The following is a 15,824-nucleotide window of genomic DNA, read 5'->3' as shown; positions in this document are numbered from 1 at the left end:
CAAACTAGCCTCAGAGACTCCTCTCAATTCACACATAAATAAAGGATTTGGTTTGAAAACCATCTTTTCTGTGGCTGCCCATCTGTTTCAAAATTTGAAGGAACTAACAACACTTATCAGGCTATTAAAGACGTCACAGTGCCTATGGTGAAAATAGATGGAATCATTGTTTTATTTTGCTGACGTTATTACTTTGGATAAATAGCACTATTTGGTGGCCATTTTGGTATGATAGAATGATAGAATGCAGCTTTTTGGTTGGCTGTATGTCACCAGCGTAATGAAAAAATATGCATGGATTTTGATGAAAATTTCAGGGTATGTCACAAATGAGCTAATTTAAAAGCGACTAGATTTTGGTATTGATCCGTGTCACCATCCACCTAATTAATAATTTCAGTTGCGTTTTCTGTATCTGTCCTGCCGCTCATGTGCCATTAGCTCCGCCTCTTTCTGGCATCCCGTGAATATTTAACACTCAGTCGAGACAAATGCAACGGGCGTAGTTTAAATCTATCCCATTATAATACTGTCGCCCACTGCAATCGGACAACTGGCACAATCAATAACAGCCGTAACTCTAAAGCATCACATTGAGGCTATAATGTTTTATATGGAGCGAGTTATGAAATCGAGACGCTTGCGCTCGGCCTCAATGCGTGATGTTTTCGAGTTACTAAATTTCTTGATTAAATCCCCTTATGCAAATCAGTCCTAAAGATAATTCTTATTGACAAAACATACATTATTGGCCCACGTCAGCACTCTTCCAGTATATTTGGATTTAATTCTCGAAGACCCATTTCTTTCGGTGAAAAATATCTTAAAGCCAAGTTCTTCTAGTTTCCTCAATACATATACATGCTTCGGTGTTATATATTTCGAGAAGTTCCAAATATGAAGTTCCATGGCTAATTGTTTAACATTTTTTAAAGAATCTTCCTTTAAGGCAGTCTTTAGGGCGTCCCACTCAGATTCCTCCACATCCATTTTGAGGTAGTCTATTGTTGCCTGAAATGAGAAATTAACTAATGTCAAGCGAGGTTGACTGAATGTGACATTTAAGGGGATTATTTATTTATCATTTATTCAATTTTCTATTTGCACTATACATGTAGTATTTTTTAAAATATTTTTTAATTTATAGTGTACAAATATAAACAAATTAAATTACTTATGCATTCTAAGAACAGTATAAAATGTATACAACTGTTGAATGCACTGAATTGTGCATAATATAATGCTCTTTACAAGAAATCAACATCACCATTATAATTAACATCTATTTCTCCTTTGAAAATTACCTTATAATACATATTCAAGACTAATTTAATTTAATTTAATTTAATTGCTAGATTACCGAGAACATGCCGCTGTGCATTTCGAAAAAATGTTGGAATTTTCAGGTAATTCCATTTAGTTACAGAATTTCTATTCTTGCTGTTAATTTGCCTTTAAACAGACCAATAAAGGAAGGAATGTTTATTACATTTGTATGTTTCAGCATCTGCCTTACTGTCCCAAGAGTTCTGAGGGCCCATTGTTGTCCATTCTTCCACTTGACAACTCTGTTTTCACGAAAGAGTCCAATGTTGTAAAACCACATATTCATTTGCACCTCCTGTGACTCATGCTTTAGGCCGATGCTGAAAGTATAAATATACTTTTAACAAAAACACTGATATTGTAACAAAAGTCATAATGTTTTTTAACTACATTAGGATCTGGCATCTCTCTTTGTGAGGGTTTCAGACTAAGTTAAAAAGGATAAAATGAATTACAATACAATTATGACTTTTATCATCATTCTGGTATTTACATGTCCATCAGTATTTTAAGAAAATGAAATAGACCAAACTGAAAAAGGAAACAATAATAATACTTATTATTATTATTATTATTATTATTATTTAAATGGTATTACTGACCTTGGATCAAACCCATACACTGTGCAGCTCTTTGACATATATCTGTCGAAGGACCATTCATTTCCCAATCTGTATGCAAAACATACAAAATATTTATAATAAACATATAATACTAATCACAATAACTCATTTAGTTAATAATATATAGAATATACTTCAGAAATTCATCTCTGGGGGTCTGCCGCTAGATGACAAGGAAACGTTTTCATTTCTTCTGCAATCTTGTGTTATCTTGTATGCAGTTTCACGCCAAAGTTTAACATGGATTGTAAACGCACCACCGACTGTTAAGTACCTAAACGCAACTGATTCGAAAGCATTAGCGTGATGACAAGAAGAAAGATGTGCATTTATAGAAAGGTTTTCTTTTCTTTTCATTTCGTTCTTGAAAACCATTTTCTTGCTATCTTCATTGAAAAAGACAAGTTTAGTACAGATGCATATTTGCATTAAATCTGCATATCTGCAAAATCTGCAAATAAATGTTATAATTTCACAACATTTTTCAAGATTAGCTGTCCGTTTACACCATTAGGAAGTGCAATATACAACTTACACCAACAGATGTCACAAATCTTTCAATGATTTAGCGATAATAATCGAATTCTGATAAGAAAACATTTTATCTATTCATTTAATGCAAATCTCTCTCTACTATCTCTTCTTTCGTCATTGCCTCTCTCTCTCTCTCTCTCTCTCTCTCTCTCTCTCTCTCTCTCTCTCTCTCTCAAAATATGGTTCCATTTATTCCTACCCAAAAGAATACACAAGGCAAGAGCCAGGTTTGATTGCAAACGGTGGATCCATACACACTTCCCAACCTCCGTCTCCGTAGGTCCCAGCACGAACACGATTACGGCAGTCGTACTGCTGGCGCATGAGATGGCTGAAATTTATAAAGACAAATTTGTGAAAAAATAGCCAATGTGCCAATCGCATTAACTGAATTCATGTCTAACACACAGTTAAATAAAAAAAATTGAGCATGAAATGCATTCTTGTGTTTGTCCCTGCTTATTCAGCCATTCCGAAAAGTGGTCCATTTATAGGAAGAATGCCTGTTGTAATATAATAATAATAATATTTATTTCTTAAAACCGCACTACACTACCGTCTTAGTGCTGTTTACAGGTAAAATTATCAGGATTACAACTAAATATATATATAATAAAAGCTAAGGTAAAAAACAATTAAAATAATAAAAGCTGGTTAAAATAGTAATGGTCTGAACAATAAAACTATTTTTCTGGTAAAATGAGAATATACTAATTAAAATACTGTGCAAATAAGAATGTTTTAAGTCTTTTTTATTGTATATTCATTAAAGTATATTCTATATATTTTTAAAAACCTCAACACTATCAATAGTCCGAATGTGTGAGGGTAGATGATTCCATAAAATGGGTGCTGAAAATGAAAATGCCCTGTGGCCGTAGATTTTGGTTGTTTTTTTATTATCTGATAAAACAAAGAGTAGAGGTGGATCTGGTAGACCTGGTGAGACTGGGTGTACTTGGATGTAGCATGGAGTTAAAATTTGAGGGGCATTCACCTCTGGTGAATTTAAAAACAAACAACAGTACTTTAAAAACAATTCTCTGTCGTACAGGAAGCCAATGTAGTTGTAGTTTGGACAGATTGCAATTTTTCAATTTGGTAGGTAGGAAGACCATACAGTAGACTGTTTCCGTAGTCAAGATGTGAAGTTATAAAGGCATGAACAAGCCTCTCCATTTGACTTTTATCAAGGATATAGGATAGTTTGGAAATTTTTTTAAGACTATAGAAGGCGACTTTGCATTTTTTACTGATGTCGGCAGCCATATCAAAAATTACTCCAAGGTTTTTAACCTCATCTTTTACCGTGACTGTACTGTTTCCAATTTCTAACAGTTCTTGTTTTTCCGCATCCTTAGAAATATTTATATTTATTATAATATTGTAGCCCATTTTCAGTTATAAGGGACTTCTAGTTCGCCCTTTCTACGCCATTGAGTGGAGAAAATCTGCAGGTTTTGCAAAGACATCAAAGCTGTCAAGTATACAGAGATGAAGCAAACAAATGATACACAAAAAGGGTTATTTTGTAATCTGGAAGCAATTTTATATAATGCTTAACAGCATAATCGTGAACAAATATTATTAACTAAAGGTAACAAGTCCTTTCAGAAGCACATGAGAGTTCAAAGCATACGTTGAAAATGCCAATGTGTAGAAATGAACCAACAAAGGCACGATGAGTCTCTACATAAAATTAGACAAGAGTACTCCCCTTAATAGTTTCTAGTTCCTGTCAATTTGGGGATATAATAGCAAAAAGTGATCCTTTTTCGAAGAACGGCTATGATGTGCATCACATGAATCTAATTTACAAAATATATTTATCATATTCTTAAATTATCAAAATTCATTCAATGGACGTTTTTGGGGATATTTTTGTTTATAAAAACATCAAGAGTACCTTGAATATCACATAATCAAAACAAGAATTTAGAAAAGAAAATCGTAGCTTCATTCAGAAAAAAAATACACATTCATACTTTACAAGTTTTTCACTTGCATCTTAATCCACATGTTTGAGACACCCATCTCTAACTGGTCATACAATGGCTACTGTCACATACTTACTGCTGAACTCCACAAGGTAATGACATACAAAAGTTTATAGTATTCATTACAGTAAAATAATTAAATTCATACTTAAAAAGAGTGTTGAAAAGAGGTTAGACTAAGTCTGTTAAAATATTCAAAAATGACATCTGAAAAAATACATACCTATAAAATCCTTTCTCCAGTATGTCGTATTCCTTTAATGTCATTTTTAATTCCGGTATAAAATTATTTCCATCACCCAGTAGGGGTGAAGCTATTTCCCCTTCTAGCTCTTCTTTATAAAAGAACGGGTCCCCATACTGTTTGACATCGGTGTCATTTTTATCCATTAACGCCATGGTAATTTCATCCACCAGATTGTATGATGAGACACCCGTGAGACGCTAAAATAAAAAAAGCTGGATAGTTGAGCTTTCTATCTTATTATCATTATTCTGTGATTTCTGCATTTTTCTTTTTAAATGTGCGTGAACAAATAATAAAATTTTAAATGTAACATTTTTATTTCTTATATTTTCATTGGACTAGATAACCAAGGCAATGACAAAATGTTAACTTTTAAGTATGCTGCCTTGACTAAAAAGTGAAAAAAAAATGCCTGGTATAAATCAGGGAAAATACAGGATAAATTTTTGTCTCAGTGGTTTCTGTATCCTTTTAACCCCAATATTATATACATGTATCTGGAGGGATAAGAAGCTCGTATCCTTGAGCATTTGAGAAAATTGCACATTGCAACCAATGGCATATAGGAATATATAAATATATATAAACTACTACCAGCATCCATTATGAAATTAGATAAAAGTTACTTTGTCAGTGTTTTTCACATCCTCATAGCCTCAGTGATAATATGTCAAGTGGAGATCAAGCTCGCGTGCTGGGAGATTTGGGAATTAAAGATGACCGTCTAAAGACCAATAATAACCCATGTTCTAATGCAAGTTGCAGTCATTTTGAATTTTCTGAAAATTGGCAGGGTTAGACACGCACTTGTTATCCACAAGTTATATTTATCACAGGGGCAATAAGGATGCGAAAAGCACTGATAAACATGACTTATTTGATAATGAACATATAATAGTAAAAAAATGCACCTTGCTGCGTCTACTGATTTATGAGTCATCCTTTTCCTTTCTTCTCCAGTGAAGCTCTTAACTCTCTGACACTGGTAGGGTATGACTGGCGGTTCAGTTTAAGAGATGTTTGAAAATCTAAAGATGGCCATTGTCTGGAATCACTCAAGTGTATCATAAACCTATTGCAGTTGTGCATGGTGTTCTGTCACTGAAAACAGTGACCATACTAGTAATATCTTGTGCATAATTGGGCATTATGAAACACTGTAGTCAAAACCAAAATCTTGCGTTTTCCCTTTTTTGGCTGGCATTTTTTAAGTTGAAATGTTTCTTTCAGTCGATCCTCGGATCTTCTGTTCTGAATGTCTTCACAGAGATTCTTAGGAAGATGCGGAAACCAATGAGAAAAAAATCTATTCCGGATATTCCAACATACACCAAACCCAGGGCTGGCAACCTGACTATATTAATAATGAAAGAGAGAGAGGGAATAGTGGGGGAGCTTACCGACTGGGAGCCTTGAGAGTTGGAACCTTGAGATTTGGTGCCTTGAGATGTAGAGCCTTGTGAATTAGTGCCTTGAGATGTGGATCCCTGAGAGTTGGAGTTTTGAGAGTTGGTGCCTTGAGATGTAGAGCCTTGAGAGTTGGAGCCTTGAGAATTAGTGCCTTGTGACTTAGTGACTTGAGACGTGGATCCTTTAGAGTTGGACCCTTGAGAGTTGGTGCCTTGTGAATTAGTACCTTGAGAGTTGGAGCCTTGAGATGTAGAGCCTTGAGAGATGGTGCCTTGTGAATTAGTACCTTGAGAGTTGGAGCCTTGAGATGTAGAGCCTTGAGAGTTGGAGCCTTGAGATGTAGAGCCTTGAGAGTTGGTGCCTTGTGAATTAGTACCTTGAGAGTTGGAGCCTTGAGATGTAGAGCCTTGAGAGTTGGAGCCTTGGGAATTGGTGCCTTGAGAGTTGGAGCCTTGGGAATGGTTGCCTTGAGAGTTGGAGCCGTGAGAAGGGGAGCCTTCAGAGTTGGTGCCTTGTGGTGTGGAACCGTGAGATGTAGAGCCTTGAGATGTGGAGCCTTGGTAGTTGGTGCCTTGAGAGAAAAACAACTGGGAGCCTTGAATTATCCACAAGAACATCAAAAGCACAACAAACCCAGTCGAAAGGCTAACAAACACCTTTCGTAAATATGGACGAAAGCATGGGCCGTGGAACTTCATTGTAGTGACGTCCTCTCTCTGTATATCACGCTGTGCTCTGGTAACATATATCTTAATAACTTTCTGCAACTCCGAGCTGCTCAGTGGAGAACCGTTCTCTCTTGCGAACAACTAGAGTTGTTAGTAATCCTGTAGTGAAATTGTGTTGATAGTATGTGAGTGAGTTGGCAACTGTCTCTCTTGTGCTGATTAGCACCGTTCTGCCGCCGTGGCTCAAACTACACTCAGTATTCACTGCACTCCAGGCGATGCAGGTTTTATGCAATTGCCCGCAGGCCGGGAATTGCTTCCAGCACAATCACAACACTTCACTATTCCACTGCACCATACAGCTTTAATCATTAGTTTCAAGTACGAACCAAAACGTTCACAACTCTTATAATTGTTACCTCTGCTCTGTCACTGGAAAATCCTTTTACAGCACATTAAACAAGACCAGGAAAGGGCGGTATAAGGACCCAGCACTGGATCGTGTCATTATAGTGTTTTGAGATATAATTAACTGTAAAGAATATGATCTCAGTGGAGACGCTGGCGATTTTTGTCTTTGCTGATGAGCCTAACTTCTAGAATCAATTATTTGAGAAGAACCATGTGAACCATGAAAATTCTGATCATTGTTTATCATGATATCATAGCGCTAGAGTGCCCACTGAATACACAAATGTAGAACTTTATGAATATTTGAATACATGAATATTGACTGTATCTTACGCACCAGCATATACCGGCGAAAATGAATGCATGAATAGACTGTGGCTAGTGCAATAATAATAAGCTCCCTTTCACATGCCATTAGCTTAATGAATTACTTTTTGTTGCAAGAAGTATTAAACAGTGGATCTGAATTGCCTATAATTTGATATAACTCATACTTTTCGTCCACTGTTGCCTTAAGATGATATAGCGTACATTATAGCGGTCATCAAATGTAGACCCCGTCCCCACACATAGATCGGTCTAGCAGGATCGACCCTTAAGCAGCTTGGATGTGTGGCACGTACGCTGGAGCTTTTGGGGGTAATTAACTATCGTTTAGCAGCTTAGACGTGGCAGGCATCTAAGCCGCTTAAGCTGAAAGCAATTTAGCGGGAATCCCCTCGGAGATGGACCAGCTCAATCGACCTTGGTATGGGAATGTGGTCTTATTTTGCCGCCCAGTTTCTGTCTGAAGGTTATCTTAGCTTGTTCGAAATTTAATCAAGGTATTACTCTTATTTCTAACATTAAAGGTGTCTAGGTAAACTTCTTTGTTGCCTCGTTTTAGCATTTTCACAGCTCATGCAAAGCTGCATCCAACAATGACAATGTTTGGGAATATAATAACTGTAAATCACGGCGTAAACGCTGGCTTTTTCTGTCTTTGAGTCCAACTATATCGACCTAACTCCCTGGGGGTTCGCGCTAAATTGCTGTCAGACGACCGAGCACGGAAGTTAATAACCCCCTTACAGCTTTTAGTAGGCGGACATTTAAGCCGCCTAAGCTGACAGTAATCTAGTGAGACTCCCCACGGGGATAGATCGATCTAAAATCTGCGGGAATGGGGCCTTTGATGATATGGCTACCGCGCTAAATTAATCAATAACTTGTCGAATAATTTACAGCTGATCTGGTCCTAATCAATAATATAGTTGATCAAAACAAGGCAGCAAAGCTGTCAAATGTACAGACAAAAAACATTAAAAAAAGATGCAATATAGGTCATTTTGTCAATTTTGATGCAATAATATATGCTTATAATAGCACAGTCAGTCAACACTGATTTTTAATCATGCACAACAGGTAACATGGTCAATAACAGGAGCAGATCCAGAGATATTTTCTGACAGTATTCCAAAGTATCTTTGTTGATCCATCCTCCATTTTGATGGTCTTCCAACAGAAACCCGTAAATATAAACTTTAAAATCTGACTGTCTTCCAGGAGACCCAGAAAATGGTCTCAATCAATCCCCTTCAATAAGATTACAGTTTCATGACCATGAGAGTTAAAATTCACATGATGAAAGTTCCAATATATGAAAAATGATGACAGTGCATAAAATAACATTACAGCATGTTTAAAGACATAAATACCAATACAACTGCTTATGTGGAAATACTGAAAATGTGCAGAGCCTCAGGTGGATGGGAGTTAAAAATCACATCTTAAAAATGCCAGTGTTGGAGAAAAAATTAAAAAGAAAACAACAAAAATATAATTCCAATGAAGCTGCTATTCACTGCTTCCTTATTATGGACACTATGTTATCTAGCAGAGAGCTTAACCTTTGGGAGTTTACAGGGAAATATCAACAAGTGTGCTTTATGAAATTTCATTTAATGGCCGCTTAATTAGGCAAATGAGTTTATAGCACTGAAATTAGCCTAGTGAATACCCAAGGGGAATTTACAGACTGACCACACAAATTTGTCTATCAAAGGTCTTCAGGCCCATAAGTCACACCTTAAGAAAAGCAGAAAACAATAATGCACAAAATAAAACAGGAGACTACCAATTCTGATGCAATAATACATTATGTTTAACTGCACAGTCAACATCAAATTTTAATTATGCACAACATACAGGTAACATTGATAAAAGTAAAAGCATAAGGCTCCAGGCCCATCAGAGTTCAAGTTTACAATTAGAAAGTGCCAGAATGAGAAAAATGAAAATTTCACAAAAAATTCATAAATTTAATAAAAATGATAATCCAATAGAGCTGGTTCTCTAATATGAGCTGTATGTCAATCCTAAGAATCATTTTTGTAAGAATAGTAAAAAAATAGAAAGTAACACTTTACTTTACATAATATTAATGATAGCAGAGCACAAAGTAGGCTTTTTGTCAATTTTGATGCAACATTACATAATGATTAACTAATTAAATACCACCAATTTTAAAATATCTACTATTAAAAACATGGACATTAAGAAAATTTGATTACCACTAGGCTTCATGCCCAAGGGAGCTCTAAGTCCCACACTGAAAATTGCAACATGTGAAAGATAAAAATTTTCACAAAAAAAAACCGTATTACTTCCAAACAATAAACTAATGAGACAATTTTTCAACTGAAGCTGTATTTCAGTCCTATGTTTCTTTCCTGTAAGTGTGAGAAGAGCAAGTGACATGGTTTTCCTTTCACCACCACTACGGAGGCAGTGCCCAGAATAGGGTTTTGTTCAATTTTGATGCAATATTACACAATGCTTAACAGCATAATAACCATAAATTTTTTAATAATAAATAAAAGTATCATGGATATTCAGAAAATGTGACTAGCCTATAGAGTTCAGAGTCAATGTCAAAAGAACAACTTAACATATATAATTAGTTCAAAAATGAGATTGATAGCATGCCTGAGAATTAAATTTGAGGAAAAAAAACACTTATATACAAAAAAAGGCATAACTTCACCAAACCTTTACTGATCAAGCTTATTTTCAAAACTTAATCTGTATTTCAGTAACACTGATCACTACTGTGAATTTCAAGACAATTGGGCAATCGATTTTCCTTAAAATGTGTTATAGGTGTTGCATATATGCTGAAAAAAAGTGAAAAAACAGCAAAACTTTTATAAAAATGCTCTGATCATGCCAATTTTCGAACTTGACTTGCGTATTATAGATATTCATCAGTTCTGTAAGTTTCAAGCCAAAAAGTAAAACGGGTTTTTCACTTATCATGTTATCAGTGTTGCATATATGCTGAAAAAAGTGAAAAAACAGCTGACTTCCATGAAAATGTTCCTATCATGCTGATTTTCGAACTTGACCTGCGTATTAAGAATATTTATCAGTTCTGTAAGTTTCGAGCCAAAAGGTAAAATGGTTTTTCAAATATTGTATCGGTGTTGCATAAATGTTGAAAAAAGTGAAAAAAACTGCATTTCTTCAATATTAATGGCCCGATCATGCCGATTTTTGAACTTGACCTGCGTATTATGAATATTCATCAGTTCTGTAAGTTTCAAGCCAAAAGGTAAAACGGTTTTCCACTTATCATGTTATCGGTGCTGCATAAATGCTGAAAAAAGTGAAAAAACAGCATAAATTCCCCAAAAATGGCCCGATCATGCTGATTTTCGAACTTGACCTGCGTTTTATGAATATTCATCAGTTTGTAAGTTTCAAGCCAAAAGAAAAAACGGTTTTCCACTTATCGTGTTATCGGTAAAAGTGCACGGCGACGGCGACGACAGCGACAACGACGGCGACGACAGACGCAGGTGATGGCTATATGTACAGACACATCTGTGTCTGTACATAAAAAAAAAAGACATAGTGCAGTTTTTCGTTAATGAACAAAACTGACTCGTACCCCTTTATATAGTCATAAACTTAAGTTAGATAACTTGGTAGTTCTTTTATTTCAGAGACCCAATACTGATTTCAGAGACATAAAAACATATCATAAAACGTGTTTTTTAAAATCGAAAACACATTCACCACTGTTATCGATTCAACTCCACGAGATTATTTTTGATAGCGGTACCACTTCATAAACATAGGAGTATGAGAAATGTACGTATCACAGTTCACACGACCCTAAATGATTTTGTTCACATAAATTAAAACTTGTTTTATGGCATTAATATGAGACGTCGTTTGACCTCAAGGTGGATATGTTGCAGTCATAACTAAAAAAGTAAAAAGGTTTGTGCGGCGGCCACTGTCACTTGAGGTTAGATGGGTAATGGAGGCCATTATATCAACCAGTCTCGCAGGAACGAAAATCCTAGGAATAAAAGTCCTAGGAATGGAAGTCTGTGCTTCCATATGGTTAGTATAGGTTAGGGTTAGTGGTAGTCCGCTAAGAACCGTAGTCCGTTCTCCCCTCACTTTGTTGACGTGACATTCGTTTCATATACTAACCCCAATACGCTGACTAACTCTAGCCTGCACTTATCATATGGAAGCATTTCTAGGACTACTATTCCTTTAATACTGACAACAAATTTTCAAATCCCTTTCCCCTTATGTGAATCATGTTTGTAGATAGTTCGTATTGACAAAATAAACATTATTGGCCCACGTCAGCACTCTTCCAGTGAATTTGGACTTAATTCTCGAAGACCCATTTCTTTCTGAGAAAAATATCTTAAAGCCAAGTTCTTCTAGTTTCCTCAATACATATACATGCTTCGGTGTTATATATTCAGAAAAGTTCCATATATGCAGCTCCATGGCTAATTGTTTAACATTTTTTAAAGATCCTTCCTTAAAGGCAGTTTTTAAAGCGTCCCACTCAGATTCCTCCACATCCATTTTGAGGTAGTCTATTGTTGCCTGAAATGAGAAATTAATAAATTAATGTCAAGCGAGATTGAATCAATGTGGCATTTTAACGGTTCTTTTATACCTCTTTATATCAGTTTTTAATAACCCTTTTCTGGCCATAAAAGTTGGTCCAAAAAAAAAAAAAAAAAAAGATTTATATATAGATTAGGTTCATGTATTTGTATAACTCCCTATTTGCATTACAGAAGTTTGTAATTTTAGTTCAAAAGCAATATTGTATAAACATAACTGAAGTATAGAACAGTATCACATTTTATGAATTTAACACTGCACTGTTGTGTTAAGAATTATAAAGTGCAATGACCATAACAGAATGCTCTTTACAAGATGTAAATACTATCATTATAAATGACATACATTTCTCCTTTAAAAATTACTTTATGATGCAACTTGAACAGTACTTAGAATAGGAATAACAGTACTTAGAATAGGAATAACAGTACTAGTAACTAATATTCATTAAATGTGCATCTTGTAACTATTTTTCACGGTTTTGCAGAGAATTAATCTGATTGATAAAGGTCAAATTGGGGAAATAGGACAATTCATTTTCGCTTTGTGATAATCTTCTTTTTTAGTCGATGGGCTTTGAACAGACCAATAAAAGAAGAAATATTAATTACATCTGTATGTTTCAGCATCTGTCTTACTGTCCCAAGAGTTTTGAGAGTCCATCTTTGTCCATTTTGCCACCTGACGATTCTGTTTTCACGAAACAGCCCAATGTTGTAAAACCACATATTTGGTTGTACCTCCTGTGACTCAAGCTTTAGACCTATGCTGAAAATTATAAATACATCCCCATAAAGATATTTAGATCATTGTATCTGCCAAGTCACAAGTTAGAGTTCTAGCCTTTTTTATGATTTATTTTCTGACAAATGCTGAAAAACACTGATGTCATCGTTTTTGATATTATGCAAAAAAGGCAACAAGCATGAAGTTGTAAAAACACATAACAGTGTGCTCAAAGTCTTAGACTTAGGTGAAAAAGGTAACATAAAAAATAAATATGCAATAACTTCTATCAACATTATCACCTATCTATATCTATCAGCATTTTAAAAAAATTCAAATTTTTCAGTTTCTTAAGAAAATTTATTATCAATACTGAGTAAGATAAAATAATAATAATAGTAATAATAATAACAATAATAGCACTGTAATAATAATAATGATGATGTTTTAGCATAGCAGTTTGAAAAATGTGTTCTTTATTATATGCATATGTAAAACGGCTTACATAGCCACGTTTTAGAACAAAGAGTAACTTTACATTGTAAACACGTGGTGTTACTGACCTTGGATCAAACCCATACACTGTGCAGCTCTTTGACATAAATCTGTCGAAGGACCATTCATTTCCCAATCTGTACGCAAAACATAAACATAAAACATTAACATATAAGTTGTTTAATGCATAAGGATAAAGATCTTCATTTTATTTGCAGAATTTTTTAATTGATAAAACCCTTCAAAAAGAGTGCAAACTGGGCTAAACCTATCAATATTGGCCAACAGCTGATTATGCTTATTTCTAGATCAGGAAATGCAAAATGTACACATTTTTGGCTAAATGTATTACTGATGTAGCTAAAAATATTTTTGAATTAAAATTGGCAGTATCTAACCAGACATATACTGACTAGAACAATATTATCTAACAGAAACCACTGTAAATCTCTCTCTCTCTCTCTCTCAATATATATGGTTTCATTCATTCCTACCCAAAAGAATACACAAGACATGAGCCAGGTTTAATGGCAAACGGTGGGTCCATACAAACTTCCCAACCTCCGTCTTCAGAGATTCCAGCACGAACTCTATTACGGCAGTCGTACTGCTGGCGCATGAGATGGCTGCAATATATGAGAATTAAATAGTGAACAAATATATCTCAAAAATTCAAATTATAAATAAATAGAGGTATAAATGATAATAACAAATGAATACATATATAAAACACAGTTAAATAAACAATTTTACACAAAATTTTGATGAAATGTTAATGTATGTCAGTCCTTGCTTATAACCCATTACATTTAAACTACAAAAATCCTTAAATATATAGTTTAAAATAAAAATTTAAAAGGGACATCTTAAAAAAATGACTTACCCATAAAACCCTTTCTCTAGTCTGTCATATTCCTTTAATGTCATTTTTAACTTGGGTATAATCTTATTTCCATCACCCAGTAGGGGTGAAGCTATTTCCCCTCCTAGCTCTTCTTTAAAAAAGAACGGGTCCCCATACTGTTTGACATCGGTGTCATTTTTATCCCTTAACGTCGAGATTATTTCATCCATCAGATTGTATGATGTGACACCTGTGAGATGCTGAAATTAAAAAGAAATGAATAGTCTGGCTTTTTTACAAATAGCTACCAGGATTATTTAATTTCTGAGATATGAACGTTTGGCAAAAATAAGCATATTTAACATTTTCATTTCTTTTTTTTTTTACTGGGCTAGATATCCAGGGCAGTGGCAATATGAAAAATCTAAATTTCGAGTTACACTGAGAGAGAGAGAGAGAGAGAGAGAGAGAGAGAAGCGAGAGCTAGCTAGCTTACCAAGTGGGGACCTTGAATTATCCACAAGAACATCAAAAGCACAACAATAATCCCAACTGAGAGGCCAACCATCACCTTTTGTGAAGGTGAACGGAAACGTAGGCCTTGGAAATTCATTGTGACACTGCAAGTCCAACTGGGTATCTCAGAATGTCACGGAGTTTTCTGGTAGCATACAATCTTCATAAATCCATGAAGCCATGGGTGGTTCAGTGGTGGGCTCTTTTCTCTTGTAGCAGGGGTACTAGTTATCCTAGCGTGCAATATCCCTTCATTAGTTATAGATCTGGTTAAGTTCTACTGCGGCTTCCGCATTCATTGTGCTGATCATACCGACGACAACTCCACGTAGCTAAAATGAAGAAATGAGGAGCTAATAACTGGAATTACCTGGAAATAAAAAGCATTCAGCAAATTAAGTTCATAAACTTAGGAATAATTATCTTACTTATAATTTTCTGATAGTACAGCTTCACAGTGTATATAAACGCCTTTTCACAGTGAGAACATATACTGTTAAGTACTGTGCTGTAGCTATATATGTAGTCAGGTAGTTAAAACGTGAAATAAAGTTGGAGTAACGTTGATCTATACGTACGTGTTATTACTGGTACTGAAACTGGGTGAACTGTTCTCTGGCGTCGACAAATACAACACCATGCAGCTGAATGTAAGCTTAACACAACCTGCTACCCAGTTAGTCCAGACTAGCTTCCTGGTCCAAATGAGATAACTTTACTTCAAACGACCACCGCTTTGTTATAGCAGGGGTTATAGTGGAAACGCCGCCATATTGTATCCATCGCCACCTGGCGGAGATTTTGAAAACTATTTGTTTAGCAGGTGCTCGCCCACAGATAGATTAGCTGGCTATTGAGTACGAGGATAATAAAAGGGAGGTCCCTTGGTCTTTATGGTCAAATAATTTTGTTAGAATTTATATAAACACTTAGACGAATAAAGAGAGAAATAAGCGAGCTGGTCACTTTGTGAAAGGGAGAGAAACACCCCGTAGGCCTAAAAATAACAGGTTAAATTATTTTCCCCATATTTTCAAAAAGAGGAGACGAACAGCACAGCCAAGTGTACTAAACATAGATTATTCAAAGAAAACGCAGGAACAA

At 35.3% G+C, this 15,824-nt stretch overlaps 1 protein-coding gene across 5 annotated transcripts; it reads right to left on the bottom strand.

The window, feature by feature from the left end:
- Positions 1-699: 699 nt before the first annotated feature.
- Positions 700-15,501, bottom strand: LOC106155321 (putative methyltransferase-like protein 24). 5 transcript variants are annotated; one of them, XM_086998353.1, is made up of 7 exons: positions 15,299-15,501; positions 14,701-15,090; positions 14,244-14,464; positions 13,855-13,986; positions 1,929-1,997; positions 1,490-1,646; positions 700-1,011 (listed from the first exon to the last, which is right to left on the bottom strand). In XM_086998353.1, the coding sequence occupies exons 2-7, from the start codon at positions 14,815-14,817 to the stop codon at positions 715-717; spliced, it is 993 nt and encodes a 330-aa protein (XP_086854479.1). In that variant the 5' UTR covers positions 14,818-15,090; positions 15,299-15,501; the 3' UTR covers positions 700-714. The 5 variants fall into 5 exon arrangements, with proteins under 5 accessions (XP_086854479.1, XP_086854480.1, XP_086854476.1 ...); XM_086998350.1 differs by lacking the exons at positions 700-1,011; positions 1,490-1,646; positions 1,929-1,997 and adding exons at positions 11,178-12,115; positions 12,751-12,907; positions 13,429-13,497 and having other exon boundaries at positions 15,299-15,491; XM_086998351.1 differs by lacking the exons at positions 700-1,011; positions 1,490-1,646; positions 1,929-1,997 and adding exons at positions 11,178-12,115; positions 12,751-12,907; positions 13,429-13,497 and having other exon boundaries at positions 14,701-15,052; positions 15,299-15,491.
- Between the last annotated feature and the right edge of the window lie 323 nt (positions 15,502-15,824).

This window comes from Lingula anatina, unplaced genomic scaffold (genome assembly GCF_051362555.1).
Source record: "Lingula anatina isolate TDL-2025a unplaced genomic scaffold, LinAna3.0 unanchor82, whole genome shotgun sequence".
Lineage (NCBI taxonomy): Eukaryota > Metazoa > Brachiopoda > Lingulata > Lingulida > Lingulidae > Lingula > Lingula anatina.
Note: the sequence above shows the minus strand (reverse complement) of the source record. Positions and strands in the feature narration are given on the sequence as shown.

Bases quoted from the DNA above. Each gene is read 5' to 3' on its own strand.
- LOC106155321 (XM_086998350.1), bottom strand. From the start codon at position 14,817: ATGAATTTCCAAGGCCTACGTTTCCGTTCACCTTCACAAAAGGTGATG. The intron at 13,498-13,854 runs GTAGGAATGAAT...TTTTGCGTACAG, and splicing joins TGTCTTGTGTATTCTTTTGG to ATTGGGAAATGAATGGTCCT. The intron at 12,908-13,428 runs GTCAGTAACACC...TATAATTTTCAG, and splicing joins GTGTATGGGTTTGATCCAAG to CATAGGTCTAAAGCTTGAGT.